The 18009-nt window shown below is 41.1% G+C and overlaps 1 protein-coding gene across 3 annotated transcripts in view; it reads left to right on the forward strand.

Annotated features, from left to right (window-relative positions):
- ABLIM1 (actin binding LIM protein 1) overlaps window positions 1-18009 on the forward strand; it is a 317822-nt gene that overhangs the window by 178164 nt on the left and 121649 nt on the right. For all 3 annotated transcript variants that reach the window (XM_033841728.2, XM_033841732.2, XM_073793954.1), the window contains exon 3: window positions 16470-16653. In XM_033841728.2, the coding sequence (XP_033697619.2) occupies window positions 16470-16653 (184 nt within the window). The remainder of the gene's footprint in view (window positions 1-16469; window positions 16654-18009) is intronic.

Consider the following 18009-nt stretch of genomic DNA (forward strand, 5'->3'; position numbering starts at 1 on the left):
TAAAGACCTAAATGTAAGGTCAGACACTTTAAAACTCTTAGAGGAAAACATAGGCAGAACACTCTATGACATAAATCACAGCAAGATCCTTTTTGACCCACCTCCTAGAGTAATGGGAGTAAAAACAAAAATAAACAAATGGGACCTAATGAAACTTAAAAGCTTTTGCACAGCAAAGGAAACCATAAACAATGAAATAACAACCCTCAGAATGGGAGAAAATATTTGCAAATGAAGCAACTGACAAAGGATTCATCTCCAAAATATATAAGCAGCCCATGCAGCTCAATATCAAAAAAACAAACAATCCAATCCAAAAATGGGCAGAAGACCTAAATAGACATTTCTCCAAAGAAGATATACTGATTGCCAACAAACACATGAAAGGATGCTCAACATCACTAATCATTAGAGAAATGCAAATCAAAACTACAACAAGGGGGCTTCCCTGGTGGCGCAGTGGTTGAGAGTCCGCCTGCCAATGCAGGGGACACGGGTTCGTGCCCCGGTCTGCAAAGATCCCACATGCCGTGGAGCGGCTGTGCCCGTGAGCCATGGCCGCTGAGCCTGCGCGTCCGGAGCCTGTGGTCCGCAATGGGAGAGGCCACAAAAATGAGGGGCCCACGTACCGAAAAAAAAAAACAAAACTACACCAAGGTATCATCTCACACTGGTCAGAATGACCATCATCAAAAAATCTAGAAACAGTAAATGCTGGAGAGGGTGTGGAGAAAAGGGAATCCTCCTGCACTGTTGGTGGGAATGTTAATTGATACAACCACTATGGAGAACAGTACAGAGATTCCTTAAAAAACTAAAAATAGAAGTACCATATGGTCAGCAACCCCACTATGGGCATATACCCTGAGAAAACCATAATTCAAAAAGAGTCATGTACCACAATGTTCATTGCAGCTCTATTTACAATAGCCAGGACATGGAAACAACCTAAGTGTCCGTTGAGAGATGAATGGATAAAGGAGATGTGGCACATATATACAATGGAATGTTACTCAGCCATAAAAAGAAACGAAATTGAGTTATTTGTAGTGAGTTGGATGGACCTAGAGTCTGTTATATAGAGTGAAGTAAGTCAGAAAGAGAAAAACAAATACCGTATTCTAACACATATATATGGAATCTAAAAAAAAAAAAAAGTTCTGAAGAACCTAGGAGCAGGACAGGAATAAAAATACAGACGTAGAGAATGGACTTGAGGACACGGGATGGGGAAGGGTAAGCTGGGACGAAGTGAGAGAGTGGCATGGACTTATGTAAAATAGATAGCTAGTAGGAAGCAGCTGCATAGCACAGGGAGATCAGCTCGGTGCTTTGTGACCACCTAGAGGGCTGGGATAGAGAGGTTGGGAGGGAGACACAGGTGTGAGGGGATATGGGGATATATGTATACATGTAGCTGATTCACTTTGTTCTAAAGCAGAAACTAACACACCATTGTAAAGCAATTATACTCCAATAAAGATGTTAAAAAAAAGACTATAATATCAACTCGTTAAATCTAATGAATAAAAATGTCTGCTTTACCTAAAAAAAAGTGAGCTGATTTTTTAAAAGGCATTTAGGAAACAAAAACTATGGCAAATAATAGTTTTTTTTGGTGGTACGTGAGTGAAATTGGGAAAGTATGGGAAGCAGTGATTCTGATAGTAGACTTGGATTTGCATCTGAAATGATGAGGCTGTTTTTAGTGTGGTCTTGAGACTCAAATGTTTTATCATATTATAATCATGACATCTACTGAAAAGAAGAAAAACTGCACTTATGTAAATGTAGTCCAACTTTTAAACTGCTATGGTGAAGTTTGCCTGCCACTAATGAGATTGAATTAGTGAATTTTGATTGCAATTTGAAAAGTATCCTGTAAGAATTGACTCTACCATGGTCATTTCTTTCTTTCTTTCTTTCTTTCTTTCTTTCTTTCTTTCTTTCTTTCTTTCTTTCTTTCTTTATTTTTTAAAATAAATTTATTATTTTATTTATTTTTGGCTGTGTTGGGTCTTCGTCGCTGCGCGCAGGCTTTCTCTAGTTGCGGCAAGTTGGGACTAGTCTTCGCTGCGGTGCACGGGCCTCTCATTGCAGTGGCCTCTCTTGTTGCGGAGCATGGACTCTAGGCACACAGGCCTCAGTAGTTGTGGCACATGGGCTCAGTAGTTGTGGCTCACGGGCTCTGGAACACAGACTCAGTAGTTGTGGTGCATGGGCTTAATTGCTCCATGGCATGTGCGATCCTCCTGGACCAGGGCTCAAACCCATGTCCCCTGCATTGGCAGGCGGATTCTCAAGCACTGTGCCACCAGGAAAGTCCCTCATTTCTTTTTCTTTGATTTAATCTGAGAAGGGATTTGATAGCCTCTAGAGTGGTATTATCTACTGAGTGACAGCTACAGGGCAAAAGTAGGATTTCTTTTGGAATTCTTCCTTGGTTGATAAGATCAACCAATTCCCAAATGAGGTAAGCACCCTAAAACCCTCTTATCCACATTAAACCCAAGAGGAGAGACTTGAGTCACCTTTCTCCATGATTGAAAGGCATTTGTGAGGTAACTTCAAGGGTCCTTCTGTGACTCAAACAAATTCCCCTTAGCCTTTCGCTCTAGGTCCCCCCAGGGTCCCATCATCTGCCTCCAGTGGGCTGTGCAGTGCCACTGAGTCAGTCCTACTTTCCCGCCAGGAAAGAGTGTTTACAGCGTACCTAAGAGCCAGTGATCACCTTTCTGCTGTGTCTCAAAACTTCTAAAACTCTGAGCTTCTCTTTATTCATTGAACATTTCATGAGAAGTGGGAGAACCTCAATAGATGTGATGTATCAGGAGATATGTATATGGTGTGAAAGCTACCTGGAGAAGCTTAAACTTATAAAACCATTTAGTGCAGAGATGATAAAGTATGATCCAAGAAGCACCTACCCCAGAGTAATCCTGATGCTGGTTAACGATTCAGATTCCTGGTCTCACCCCAGTCTCCCTGATCAGCATCGCAGTGGTCAGGGTCTAGCGTTTCCAACCAGTTCACCAAATTAGAGGACCGCTGCTTTGTAGGACATGGGCTTTGAATTGGTAGTGGGATATTGGCATGAGGGAGAGTATATAAGTAGCCTGTTCAGAAACATCCAGATAAGGATTCCCTGGTCATGGCCCTTCATGGCCTATGAAATTCACAGGAATTGGGCTTTTCTTTAGAACAGCATCATTAAATATAGAATTCAGGAAATGTTCAGCTAAAAAGTAGATATGAAAATTTATGCTCTAGGGACTTCCCTGGCAGTCTAGTGGTAAAGAATCCGCCTTCCAATGCAGGGGACGAGGGTTCAATCCTTGGTGGGGAAACTAAGATCCCCCATACCTCAATGAAGATCCAACACAGCCAAATAAATAAATAAAATAAAATAAATATTTTTAAAAATTTATGCTCTAAACATACCAACTAGTAATATGGAGATGGAAAAAGTCACAGCATCAAGATATGTCCTATGAAATTCTGAATGGGGCAAAAGAAGCAAGGGTATAGAACTCCCTGATATATAATTTATCTGCACCCATAAGTTCAAAGCTGAAGACTGCAGTCAAATGACTATCAATGGTGAAAACCATGGCTAACCTATAGGGTTTACAATAAATTCTGAGGATAAACAGTAACATTTGTTTATTCAACAAATATGTATTTTTTAATTTATTTATTTTATTTTTGGCTGTGTTGGGTCTTCGTTGCTGCGTGCAGGCTTTCTCTAGTTGTGGTGAGCGGAGGCTACTCTTTGTTGCAGTGCGCAGGCTTCTCATTGCAGTGGCTTCTCTTGTTGCAGAGCATAGGCTCTAGGCACGCAGGTTTCAGTAGTTGTGGCACGTGGGCTCAATAGTTACAGCTCACAGGCTCTAGAGTGCAGGCTTGGTTGTTGTGGCACACAGACTTAGTTGCTCCGCAGCATGTGGGATCTTGCCAGACCAGGGCTTGAACCCGTGTCCCCAGCATTGACAGGTGGATTCTTAACCACTGCACCACCAGGGAAGTCCCTCAACAAATATTCTTTTTTTCAAGCGCCGAGGCACTCAAGAATAAGTCATACACAATCAGTTATACATATAAGTTAGACATGACCTCTGCCTTCATAATGGTATTCCGTAAACTGAATGTTTGTGTTCCTCCCAAACTCATATGTTGAAATCCAGTCCCCAATGGTGTTAGGAAGTATGGCCTCTGGGAGGTGATTAGGTCATGAGGATGAGCCCTCATGAATGGGATTAGTGCCCTTATAAAAGAGACCCCAAAGAGCTCCCTCATCCCTTCTGCCACATGAGGACCTAATGAGAAGACTGCTCTCTGAACCAAGAAGTGGGCTCTCACCAGACACTGAATCAGCTGTCAACTTGATCTTGGACTTCACAGTCTCCAGAACTGTGAAAAATAAATTTCAATTGTTTATTAACCACCCAGTCTGTGGTATTTCGTTAGAGCAGCCTGAATGGACTAAGACAAGATATTAATCAGATATTGAAATAATCATAAAACTATGACTTAATAACTGTCATTGGTGCAATAAAGGGAAAATGAAAAGATCTGCCTGGGCAAAAATGTGAGCTTGTAACAGGAGGATCTCAGTGTGTTTGTGGTGGGGGGATGGGCAGGTGGTCAGGAAAGGCTTTCCTACCCCACTCCCACCTCTTCTGGAAGAGAAATTTGAGCTGCCGTGTGAAGGATGAAACTACAGTAGCCACTTAATTTTTCCTTGTAATAAAAGTCCACTAAATGGACTTCATTATTCCAAAGAGCAGATTTGCATTCTTTTCTTACTAAAAGTCACTTAATTTGTAGCGTAAATCAATCTGGGAATATCGACACTTGATGGCCTTCAAATATTTACCATGTAAAATGTTTATAGAGCATCTATCATCTGTCCATTCACCATCCTAGGCTATGGAGGTCTGAAACGTATTTATAACATGATGCCTACCCCTAAAGAGCATGTGATCTGGTGGCAAGTGGTGTGCTTACTAGAGGAACCATGGCTGGTAGCAGGACAGGTGCAGGTGAGTGGTCCAGAGCACAGGTGCAATGAGTCCCAAGACTGCAGAGACCACCTAGAGCTGAATGGTCCAGGGATGTTGCCAAGAAGGGGACAAGATATGATAAAACACGGATGCTCCAGAAAACATAATAACCTTCCCAGGACTGGAAAGGGGGAGCATGCTAGTTGTGGTCAGGGGTAGGGACTGCTTTGTTCAAGGTGGTGGAGACAGGGGTGTGTCTGGAGTTGACGCTGGCCTTCATTTGGGGAAGCAAGCTTCCTGCCGGAAATGAATGGAGCCATAACCCTCCTACTGTCATTTGAAAGATGGCATTTTAAACATTAATTAGAGTCACTTTATTCCATTTCAAAAATGGAACTAGTGTTGTATGTTATTTATAGCCACATAGTTTTAAAAAGACTTCTGAACATTGGACGTCTGTGGAAATTTTTAAAAATCAGATCACATGAGCTCATCTCTCAAGATAGCATTGGCAGAAGTCTGCATACAGAATATGTCTTAATAGAGACTGTTGCCACTTCGCAATGAGAGTCTTAACTGTGTGTTAGAGGGTGTGGGAAATGCTACCTTTTGATGTTCATAGCCCATGAACATCAAAATTATTTTTAAAGTGTTTATCTAAAACTATTAGAAAATCTGGGTAACAACTTCTACTTATGTCAATGAATTGCAATATAATTTTCAAGAATTAGTCTTTAAAGACAGGGTTCTGTGAAAGGGCTTGGGAAAAGCATCCCATCTCCAATAGCACTTTCCATTTTTGCCATCTTCAGGTTTATAAGATGTTTACCAGACAAGGATCATTCCATGTAGAGTATGTGTATTTATAAGTGCAAGGATTTCATGGAGTAAAGTGGATGAAAACCGAGGGGTGTGTGGGTTGAATACACAGATGAAGAGTTTTCTGTGTTTAGTTTTTTTTTAAGTAAAATTATATTATCTAATTTATATGCTATAAGAACTAACTCTTCATGTTTATATCTCGTTTCCAAAATGGTACTTTAGGTGCTGATAAAATGATAAATTTGATGCTTTTTTCATTGTAATGTATCTCTGTGATTTGATCTAGCTGTATGGGTCAAGAAAGTAACATTATCACATTGTCCATACCGAAAAGTGTAAGTGCTCTTCTATCCTGAATGGAAAGGCCATTTATTCTGTCATAAATATTTTCTAACCATAGATATAGTATAGCCTCTTTCAAGAGCCTGTTCTCATTTGTAATCACCTCTATGGTTATAGCTATAAGCTTATCTAACCTAGATCTCTTGGTACATGTAAAGCAAATGTTTCCCCAGTTTGTCCTTTAGATGGAAAAGAGCTGATTATTGATTTCCTTAAAATAACCCACCATACACTTAAAGACCATAATTACCCTGACCTCTTTTCTTTGGTCTAATCCCAATTCCATTTACCTTTTTTTTTTCCTTAGATGTTCTCTCCCAGCCCTTTAATTACTCCTGTTGCTACTCTGTGATCCCATTCTCGTTTCTTTTCATGCACCTTAAATTATGGAGGACATAACCAGTCACAGTCTTATTCTCTGTAATCAGGACCTTCTTGGTATTGTGAGCACAAAGCAGAGCTGTAGTGTGACCCTACACATAGCACATGTGAATTGAAATGGTCTCTTGAGTTGTTGAGTTACAGTCAATTTCAGTTGTGAAGGAAGTTCAGAGTCTTAAAAGACTCAAGAATTTGAGAGAGGGTGGAATTACTACCTTGGCGCCACTATTTTGATGCCAATTTGGTACTTGCAGAAGCAAAGGCAGGATTACTGGCTCTTTCTTTATGCTGTGCCAGGGCAACTTGGTTCTGCCCACACTGTCCTGGTTTAAAGCAATATGAAATAGGAGGAAAGGGACAATAAGTTTCCATCTCTCTAAGTATCATGGAAGATATAAAACAGCATAAGAAGTGGTATTTGCCTTCAGTAAGCTTGCAACTGAGATAAGGAGAAAATCTCAATGGCAGTATAAGGTACAAGATAACATATATTAAGAGTCAAACGTTAATAATTGTTCTGAGCCCAGAGAAAGCAGAGCCAGAGGGGACTGGAAGAAGCCATCAGCTTCATCACAAGGTCAAACTTGAGTGGGGCCTGGGAGGCTGGCTGGGCTTGGTATGGGTGTTGGCAGGAGGTGGAGGAGGTGTCTATCTGGCAGGGGGATGGGAGGGTCAGTTTGACTGGAATAAAGCCCTGATGATCAAGAAGAGTCAGATGAATGTTTGGTAGATGCCAGGGCCTTAGATGCAAGGTCAGCATGTTTGCAGAGTGAAGCAGGAGATCTTTTACCATAATACTTGGGAGAAGGTGTGCAGGGTAGATTGGGCGGGAGAAACCAGAGAAAAAGAGCCCATTAAGAGGGTTAACAGACCCCATGCTAACTGCTTTTTTGTGGTTGCTGGTAAAAATGGCTATGCATCTGTGCCTTTATCTGTCTTCTGCAGGGTCAGCTTATAGATACACATATGATTCTCATGGAGGCTCTGTCCTTAGTGTCTGGGAGTTCATAAAAGGCAAAGATACATGACTGAGCTCTTTCTGGGGACTGAAAAAGGGAAAGGGAGAGGAGAGAATATAGATCTTAAAATTTACCTGTGGGCCCAAAATTCCAGTGGGTGGCCTAGTCTGAGGTAGGCTTACCTGGGATAAGCAAGGTCCTATTAAGTCTGACCAGCCTCTCATTTCTTCCTTGTGCACATTTGCAGCATTTATGCATGATCTTTCCTAATTATTAAGTAATCTATGCTATCAGAGAAGACTTTAATACTTGTTTTGGGTTATGGGCCAAAACCAAAACAAAACAGTACACTGAGTGAGAGATATTATTCTGGATGATATCTTTGTTATTTGAGCTGGTTATAATTAATGTGGATTAACATAATTAATCCACAACAAGCATTAAAAACAAACTTACTTTGTAGTTGAAGATTTTATTAATAAAAGAGGTTCCTAAATGTTTCCTTTTCAGCCAAGTCTCTTTAGTTATTATTGTAAATTCAAACTTGGAATTAATACAGCCCCTCAAATGCCTGGCTTTGGGGTCTCATTTTGCCATCTGGTTGGACTTCTAACTACCTTCTTTCCCAGAAATGATCATTGATTTCGATGAGCATTTAGAAGTTAAGGTGCAAACTATTTAAATATGTTTTTGAGGCTTAGTGTTTGCTTCCAGGGTGATGCATCAGCTAATGGTTATTTTTAGTGGAAGCTGCCCCCTCTTATTATTGTTTATGAGTCTCTGTTCAGCTATTTTGAACTCTGGGCGACAGCATGTAGTACTTTGGAGCTACAGTGTGTGGTAATTTCAAACACACTGCTCTGGATTTCAGAGCAGAATCTGATTCAGTGAGACCCCTGAGACACTGTAATAGAATTGGGAGTGGTTTGAGAAGATGCTATGTCAAAGTCTACCTTTGTATTTTCTGTGAAAAAAGGGTTTGAGGAAATGAATAGAATAACATCTTGGATGAAATAAAATTCTTTTAAAATTTAGTTGGAGTAGAGGATGGATGAAGAGGGTGGGAAGTATGTGATATTCACAGGGCAGATCCACCCATGAAGTGTTTGAGAGTTGCGTACCCTGCGTCCGTCCCAGCCCTGCTTCTGCACATGACAGCCTAAGAGGAGGCGGGGCTAGTGCTGGCCCAGGCCGGATAGAACAGGGTTTCACCTGTAAAGCAGAACTTCTATAGCACATAGCCCTTTTAGGGTGTGGAAAAAAGGGAACCCTCATATGCTGTTGACGGGAATGTAAATTGGTGTGGCCACTATGGAAAACAATATGGAGGTTCCTCAGAAAACTAAAAACAGATCTACCATATGATCCAGCAATCCCACTCCTGGATATTTATCTGAAGGAAACAAAAACACTAATTAGAAAAGATACCTGCACCCATAACTGAATCACTTTGCTGTACAGTAACAATTAACACAACACTGTAAATCAACTATACTTCAATTTAAAAAAAGAAAGGACACATGCACCCCTATGCTCATTGCAGCATTATTTACAGTAGTCAAAGTATAGACGCAACCGAAATGCCCATCAATGGGTGAATGGATAAAAAAGATGTGATGTACATACACAATGGAATATTACTCAGCCATAAAAGAGAACGAAATCTTGCCATTTGTGACAACATGGATGGGACTGGAGGACGTTATGCTAAGTGAAATAAGTCAGACAGAGAAAGACAAATACTGTATGATTTCACTTTTGTGTGGAATCTAAAAACAAAACAAATGAACAAATAGCAAATAACAAAACAGAAACAGAGTCATAGATACAGAGAACAAACAGGTGGATGCTTGGGGGAGGGTTGAAGGGGGAGAAGATAAATAGGTGATGGAGATTAAGAGGTGCAAACTTCCAGCTGCAAAATAAATGAGTCACCAGTATGAAATGTACAGTGTGGGGAATATAGTCAATAATTATGTAATATCTTCCTGTGGTGACAGATTGTAACTGGACTTATTGTGGTGGTCATTTTGAAATGTATAGAAATATCAAATCACTAAGTTGAGTTACAAGAACTAGCATAGTGGGCTTCCCTGGTGGTGCAGTGGTTAAGAATCCACCTGCCGATGCAGGGGACACGGGTTTGATCCCTGGTCTGGGAAGATCCCACATTCTGGAGCAACTAAGCCCGTGGGCCACAGCTATTGAGCCTGTGCTCTAGAGCGTGCAAGCCACAACTGCTGAGCCCATGTGCCACAACTACTGAAGCCTGCGTGCCTAGAGCCCGTGCTCTGCAAGAAGAGAAGCCACGGCAATGAGAAGCCTGCATGCAGCAGCGAAGACCTAGTGCAGCCAAAAATAAAATAAATAAAATAAATTTATTTTAAAAAATAAATGACTAGAATAGTGTTGTAGGTCAATTGTACTTCTAAAACAAACACACATATTCATAGAGAAAGAGATCAGATTTGTGGTTACCAGAGGTGGGGGTGGGGTGAGGGGGAGTTGGATGAAGGCAATAAAAAGGTACAAACTCCCAGTTATAAGATAAATAAGTGCTAGTGATGTAATGTACAACCTGATAAATATAGTTAACACTGCTGTGTGTTGTATGTGAAAGTTATTAAAAGAGTGAATCCTAAGAGTTCTCATCACAAGAAAAAAAAATTCTATTTCTTTCATTTTGTATCTATATGAGGTAATGGATGTTTACTAAACTTATTGTGATAATAATTTCATGATGTATGTAAATCAGATCACTATGCCGTACACTTAAATTTGTACAGCGCCGTATGTCAATTATATCTCAATAAAACTGGAAGAAAAAATAAAAGTAATGTAAAAAATAAGAAAGAAAGAAGGAAAGAAAATAAGAAGGAAAGAAAGGAAGAAAGGAAAAGAAAGAAAGAAAGAAGGAAAGCAAGCACATGGCCCTTATCGCCAGAAATGAGCAGGTGTAAGCCAGATCCTGCCATGAAAAGCCTTCATTTCCCTGGGGCAAGTTCAGAAGGGCTCTTCATGCCCTGTGATGGGCTGACCAGCTGGCAGAGTGCCAGACCACAAAACCAGCACCTGCCCTAGAAAAGAGAAGAAAGAACCCACCTAAGGCTCCAGGCCCCCAATTAGAATTCTTATGTTGCTCAAAACTAAACTGATCATGTTTGCTTGACATCCCTCCCTCTCTCACTAGGATAAAATGATTAAAACACCAGTGAGACCGGCAGAGATGTTCAATCTCTTGATCTAGATGAAGAAAATGTCTCTTGCATTTTACCTCCAAGCAACCTTTGGGCAGAGTTTTAAATATTACCTATTCTCCTAAGTTTCTGGCGGTATGAACTAGTTGACAGATGGAATGTCTCTGAAATGAATTTGTTGCAACATAAAAAGTAACTGCTGTTTTTAGAAAGTTGAAGAAATAGTTGCTACTACAACCCTGTTCATGCCGCTAGAATACTATGCTGTTTTCACCCTTATTTGACACCTCCATACTTTGTTCCCCTCCTGTTCTGTGGTATTTTTACAACACAAGCAGCTCCTGTTAACTTTTTTTAAAAGATGTAAGATTTTTAAATGTGCTGTTACTATTTTCACAACTTTTATATAAAATTGCTTCAATGTACATATTCCTTCTTAACTAGTTAATGGAATTCCTTGGTTTGCAGAGAATTAATTCAAGGGTGTAACATCTACAAGACATATGACTGTTTGTGGTCATGCTTTAGTGATAGCAAAGCAGGCAAGATTCAGGGGGGCCTTGAGTGGGACACGTTTTAAATAATTGATCATGAGAACAAAGCACTTGATTAATCTCTTTCACTGGCAGCTCTATTTTTTTTTAACGTCTTTATTGGAGTATAATTGCTTTACAATGGTGTGTTCGTTTCTGCTTTCTAACGAAGTGAATCAGCTATACATATACATATATCCCCATATCTCCTCCCTCTTGCGTCTCCCTCCCACCCTCCCTATCCCACCCCTCTAGGTGGTCACAAAGCACTGAGCTGATCTCCCTGTGCTATGCGGCTGCTTCCCACCAGCTATCTATTTTACATTTGTTAGTTTATATATGTCCATGCCACTCTCTCACTTCGTCCCAGCTTACCCTTCCCCCTCCCTGTGTCCTCAAGTAGCAGCTCTATTTTTTTATGAAAGGAATCTATGCTTTTCCCTGGGCATATGTTAACTTTCAACCAAAGCAAAGACAAATGGAGCATCCAGAGTTAAAAACCTAAATAGAGCCTCTACTGAATTTCGACCTTAAATTGGGATTGTGTGATCATTTGGATGGGAAAGTTTTACTTTGCGCCACCAGTGAAAAGTATTTTCAGCAAAACTGTTAATATAAAATAGACCAAAAATTTTTTTTAATTTTTAAAATGTTCACCTTTAGATATTTTTGGTTAAAAAGAGTAACTCCTTTGTCAAAGTGTAGTTTTCAAAAAGTTAAATACATGACTCTCATACAAATATGGAATGAACATGTACCAGAGATTTAGTCAATTCATTAATGAAGGAACTAGCAGAATGTAAAGCTGGTTCAAAGGAGAACCAAAGGAATGGGTTTAAAGGCATTCAAGAAAAGATGTTGGGATAAGATGCCAGGGTTAGATATAAAACTGGTTAGCAGTCTAACAGGAGAGTAAATCTGGACAGAAATCATCTGCACAGCTACCGAACAAGAATCTACAAGTTATGGTTAACTTTCAAAGTCCAGGCTTTTAATTAGTAGTAAAGAGCTTGTCAAACACAGATCCAGTGCCCTGGGTCATGAAATAATTCTGTGTGAGCTGTTAATACTCCGGCATGACACTGGAGGAACACGCTTCTCTCCCTCACCTTGTTTACAAGGTTTGGATAATTTTCCTTAACATCTTATTATTAAAGTGAGCTTCTACCTGTATAGGCACCAAGAATAGTCAGATTCTTAGAGACAGCAAGTAGAGTGGCGGTTGCCAGGGGCTGGGGGGAGGGAGGGAGAATGAGGAGTTATTGTTTTATGGGTCCAGAGTTTCAGTTTTGCAAGATGAAAGATGTCCTGTGGAGGCATGGGGGTGGTGACTGCACAACTGTGTGAATGTGCTAAATGTCACTGAACTATACACTTAAAAATGGTTAAGATGGTCCATTTTATGTTATGTGTGTATGAGCAAAATTAACTAATTTTAAAAAGTGAGCTGACACATAGTTATGTGAAGAAAAAGTTAACAATTCTTCATCCTACTGAGATAACCCATTTAATAACCCTATGTTTGTCTTAACTCACTTTTCCTCGTTCATAAAAACATAAGTAGACTTTTTAAAAAAGGGATTATTAAAATTCTTTGTGAAATTTTCTCTTTTAATAATATGTCCCGGACGGGCCTCTAGGTTACAGATATTGATCTAACCCATTCTTTTTAATACAAACTCCATAGACTGGATATAGCGTAACTTATCCAACTATTGCTCTGCTGATGGAAATTTGAGTTGTTCCCAGGTTTGGGTTTTTTTTTTTTGCCAGTACACAAACTGTTATAATAAGGTTGTTTTAATACAAGAAAGTGATGCTGAAGGCCAGGACCTGAGTAAAGATGGCAAGAAGGCAGAGGAGGGAAATGGATCAAAGAAATGTTTTCTTGGGAAAATGGATTGGATTTAGTGGACAGTTGAAAATTTTGGTGTAAGAGTGGGAGAATGCATAGCGCTGCCATTTTATTAAAAGTGGGAATAGCAGAATGTTTCAGAAGAGATGGCAGAGAAGCTGAGAGGGTAGAGTTTGTTTTGACGATGCTGTGTTTGAGTTAGGTTGCCGTCTCTGCCCAGCTTGGGGAAGGCATCACAGATAAAGACACAGATTTGAGAATCCTTCACATAAAGTCATAGTTGAAGCTCTGAGAGTGGATGAGACCTGTTCCCAGGGAGGCCTTGTATTCTAGAGGAAGGAGGTGACATCCATGGGAGTTACTTGCATTTAGGGGTCTGGCCAAGGAGACTGAGAAGTTGTGGTCAGAGGAGGAACAGGCAAGTAAAGCCTGGAGAGGGAAGAGTCTGAGATTACGTCCCAACTAGTCCAGTCTTAGGAAATGTAATAACGTTAAGTACTCTTAGGTCTGAGCAGTACAGACGTTCCTTCTCACTGCTTGCTGTGTGTGCCTTTCATGGCCCCTGCCTCTGTGAGTCCGTTTTCAAACACTGGTTTCCTTGTGTATAAACCACCGGAAACAGTGGTTCAGTTTGGTAAGCCAATGTGGGCCACTGCTTTGAATTTAAGGACTAAGCCAAGGCTTCCCTGGTGGCGCAGTGGTTGAGAGTCCGCCTGCCGATGCAGGGGACGCGGGTTCATGCCCCGGTCCGGGAGGATCCCACATGCCGCCGAGCGGCTGGGCCCTTGAGCCATGGCCACTGAGCCTGTGCGTCCGGAGCCTGTGCTCCGCAATGGGAGAGGCCGCCAACAGTGAGAGGCCCGCGTACCGCAAAAAAAAAGAAAAAAAAAAAATAGTTCCCATTCACCAGAATATTTCAAGGATAAAATGAGCTAGAGAGGGGCTTCCCTGGTGGCGCAGTGGTTGAGAGTCCGCCTGCCGATGCAGGGGACATGGGTTCGTGCCCCGGTCCGGGAAGATCCCACATGCCGCGGAGCGGCTGGGCCCGTGATCCATGGCCGCTGAGCCTGCGCGTCCGGAGCCTGTGCTCCGCAACGGGAGAGGCCACAGCAGTGAGAGGCCCGTGTACCGCAAAAAAAAAAAAAAAGGACTAAGCCAAATCAAATAATCAAACTGCGAAGAGGCACAGTTTGCTTTTAGTTTGGCATCTCTCAACAGTCATTAAAAAGTCATTTTTTAAGGCTATATTAGGTTCATATAAACTAAGATTTTATTATTAAAGGACAGGATGTGTCGACTTCACAAAACCCTGTGAACTAGAGAGGCTGCAGAGGTTCCCTAAGGAAGCGGTGAACACAGGGATTTCTAAAATATTTAGAATTAGCTTTGAAGCTGTCTCAACAATCTGTATTACCATAATTACCCTATTGCTACCAGATCTTTTTATAAAGGATCTGTGAATTTTTACATTCTGTCTACCTTAGGTGATTGGAAGAGAGACTGAAGGGAATTACTAGCAGTCCAAATGCCTTATTTTGTTACCTTTCGTGGTTTTGAGAAATACCCAAGTTTGGAAGAGCAACTGAGTCGTTGGAACTGATTGATGCCACTGAGGAGTGAAACCAGTGGGAATTTGCCAAGTTTGAGGCTGGATTCAATTTATAATAATTCAAAAATTGGTTCCCGGTGTTATATCAGATACCATGGTTGGAGGTCCCTAAAGACAAATCAAAAGAAGTGAAGCTGAGGACTCTTACCCATGAAGTGCTTTGTCATCTTGTGGGAAAATAAAAAAGAATACATAGGAAAATATTGAAGAAAGAACTCTAAGGTGTCCTGTGGCCTCAGGATTGTGTTTATTGTTGTTGAAGGAATTTGCAGGTGGAGTAGGCTTAGTCCATACTTGAGTTCCCTCGACCCACAGGACCACTTGGTAAGGAAAAGGCAGGTGTGGGAGCAGTGGGGGACTGGCAGGTTAGGGAGGCGGCAGGTGATGAACAAGCTGGTTTCCAGGTAATGTGGTCACAGTAGGGTTATATGGTGGTCATTTTCAGGCATGACGGACTCAGGCCATCATCTTGGGTTACTTGATTATAAATTGCAAAGAAGGAGGTCATAGCTGTGGAGTGTTGATCTAAACAAAGACAGATGAACCCACAGTGGAAAGCTTGTTGTAGGTTCTGCGTCACCCTGAGTATCTTTAGTAGTTTGCCGTTAGTAGAGACCGCTAACTGAGGGTGGGGCGGTAAGATTCTGTCAGAATCTTACTGTGCTCAACACTAGTTCATCTAGATGTGTTCATGTGTCATGGGAAGTTACCATGTGTTCCAGTAGGTCCTTAGGAAAGCAATTTAGTGACTGAACTCACCTCGTCCCTACCCCAGCTGAGTGCCCATACCAACTGCTTGCAGGAATAATCAGGACAAATCCTGGATTCTTTGCCCAAGGCCCTGAAGTGTCATCCAAACTTGGGGATAGAGAGGTTAAGAATGGAGATTTCCAGCTTTAGTGTTGCTTCCCAGTCACTTGGCAGTGGAAAATCTTTACTCGCAGAGGCTGCCTTTGGCTTTATTTTTGGACCAGTTGCTGAGTCCTGCTCTGGTCTTGCCTGAACATGCACACCTGGAATCCCAGGACCTGCTTTTTTTTGCACCATCTCCGTAATTCATAGCTGCACAGTTTTGAAAGAGACGCCAAAATCCAGACACAGCAAAGCAGCCTCTTTTGCGTGTGCTGAGGTCCTGAATGACAGTTTTATCTTGGACATGTTCCCTTTTCTTTCCTCTTCTGCTTGTTCATTTTTATCTCTCTCTGTAATATATAAATAATGGACTTATCCTATTTACTGCACAAAGAGAAAATTAAACGTCTGAATTGTTTAGAACTATGGGAAAGTATTCCCAGAGTGTGAAAAAATAGACACTGGACATTTCAGCTTTTGGTGTAGTGGGAATTTATTACTCAGCTCAGTAACAGTTTTTGGTCCAAACCAAGCAGTTGTGTGGGCAAGCCGTGCTTTCCTGAATAGCACTGCAAGAGACAGTTTTGTTCATATTTGAGACCGCGTGAACCAAAGGTATCTTTCCATCAAAGACTGATTATCTCTGAATCTTAGACATATCACAGAAGCTGTGGAGCCCTAGCCAATGGATTTTACTTGCATGAGACATTGCATAGCTCCCAAAGGGGAGGGAAGCAAAAGGGGAGGGAGGCAAGAGAGAATCAGAGCCCAACAATAAATAGCTCTTTGTACCAGTCCCCCCCTCCCAAACCCCATACTGCTGAGATCATAGAGTAAGTTAGCAGCATGCAGTAGAAGGCACTGCTGCCCAGCAGCTTGGCACATGATGACCAGATGTGAACTTGTCTGTCCACAGTGTGTGGCTGTGACCTGGCCCAAGGGGGCTTCTTCATAAAGAACGGAGAGTATCTCTGCACCCTGGACTACCAGAGGATGTATGGCACGCGCTGCCATGGCTGCGGGGAGTTTGTGGAAGGAGAGGTGGTGACCGCCCTGGGCAAGACCTACCATCCCAACTGCTTTGCTTGTACGATCTGCAAGTAAGTGTGGCTTTCCCCAACAGAGAAGCGCTGGGTTCTGCTGTCAAAGCTTGGAATGTGCGCTTTGGTCTTGAGTTGTACTTAGTCTCTTTTTTTTTTTTTTTTTTTTAGTATTTATTTTGGCTGTGCCTGGTCTTAGCTGTGGCATATAGGATCTTTTAGCTGCCGCATGTGGGATCTAGTTCCCTGACCAGGGATTGAACCCGGGCCCCCTGCATTGGGAGTGTTGAGTCTTAACTACTGGACCACCAGGGAAGTCCCTTGAGTTGTACTTAGTCTTAAAATATCTTTTCTTTAAAAAAAAATTTTTTTATTGAAGTACAGTTTGATTTACAGTGTTGTGTTAGTTCCAGGTGTACAGCAAGGTGATTCAGTTATACAAATATACACATATATCTTTTTCATATTCTTTTCCATTATAGATTATTACACGATATTGAATATAGTTCCCTGTGCTATACAGTAGGACCTTGTTGTTTATCTATTTTATATATAGTAGTTTGTATCTGTTAATTCCTAATTTATCCCTCCCCCTCGGTAACCATAAATTTGTTTTCTATGTCTGTGAGTCTATTTCTGTTTTGTAAATAAATTCATTTGTATCATTTTTTTTAGATTCCACATAAAAGTGATATCACACATTTGTCTTAAAATATTTTTTTCTGATGCACCTTTAGATGTTTTTATTTTCCTAGTGTGTTATCAGGCTTAGTCAAAAAGTAATTTACTTAGGAAACTTTATATGTGATATCCTCCACTAAATAATGTGACTGATTTTAAGTGCCTTGAAACCAAATCTGAAAGCAGCTCTAGATCTTGAGACATTTTGAGCAATGGAAACATGGGAGGAAATGGCATAAATACTTGGAAAGATGAAGCTTATTTGGAAGTATCAGTGTGTGGGAGTGGGTGTGTAAAATAGTTGCATTTGCTCTATAACCAGGGAGAGCAAACTGCCCCATGGGCCAAATTAGACCCAATACCTGTTTTGTAAATAAAGCTTTATTGGAACACAGCCATGCCCGTTTGTTTATGTATTGTCTATGGCTGGTTCCAAGTGACAGTGGCAGAGTTGAGCAGTTGTGACAGAAACCTTATGATCTGCACAGTCTAAAAATATATTTACAATTTGATCTTTCAGGGGAAAAGTTGCCAACCCCTCCTCTCTATCATCCACCAAGGTTAGATCTTTACTGCACAAAGCAGCTTGATTAAAATGATCAGTCAGAGAGAAGAAGGAAACTGTGTGAAGTGTGAGTGGAAAATGTGGTTCATTGTTGTGTTTTGAGCGCTACACATTACAGAATTTACAATGGGTTCGATTCCTATAATGAGGAGACTCACCAATAAAGGATC

The sequence above is a fragment of the Tursiops truncatus genome, chromosome 16 (genome assembly GCF_011762595.2).
Source record: "Tursiops truncatus isolate mTurTru1 chromosome 16, mTurTru1.mat.Y, whole genome shotgun sequence".
Taxonomy (NCBI): domain Eukaryota; kingdom Metazoa; phylum Chordata; class Mammalia; order Artiodactyla; family Delphinidae; genus Tursiops; species Tursiops truncatus.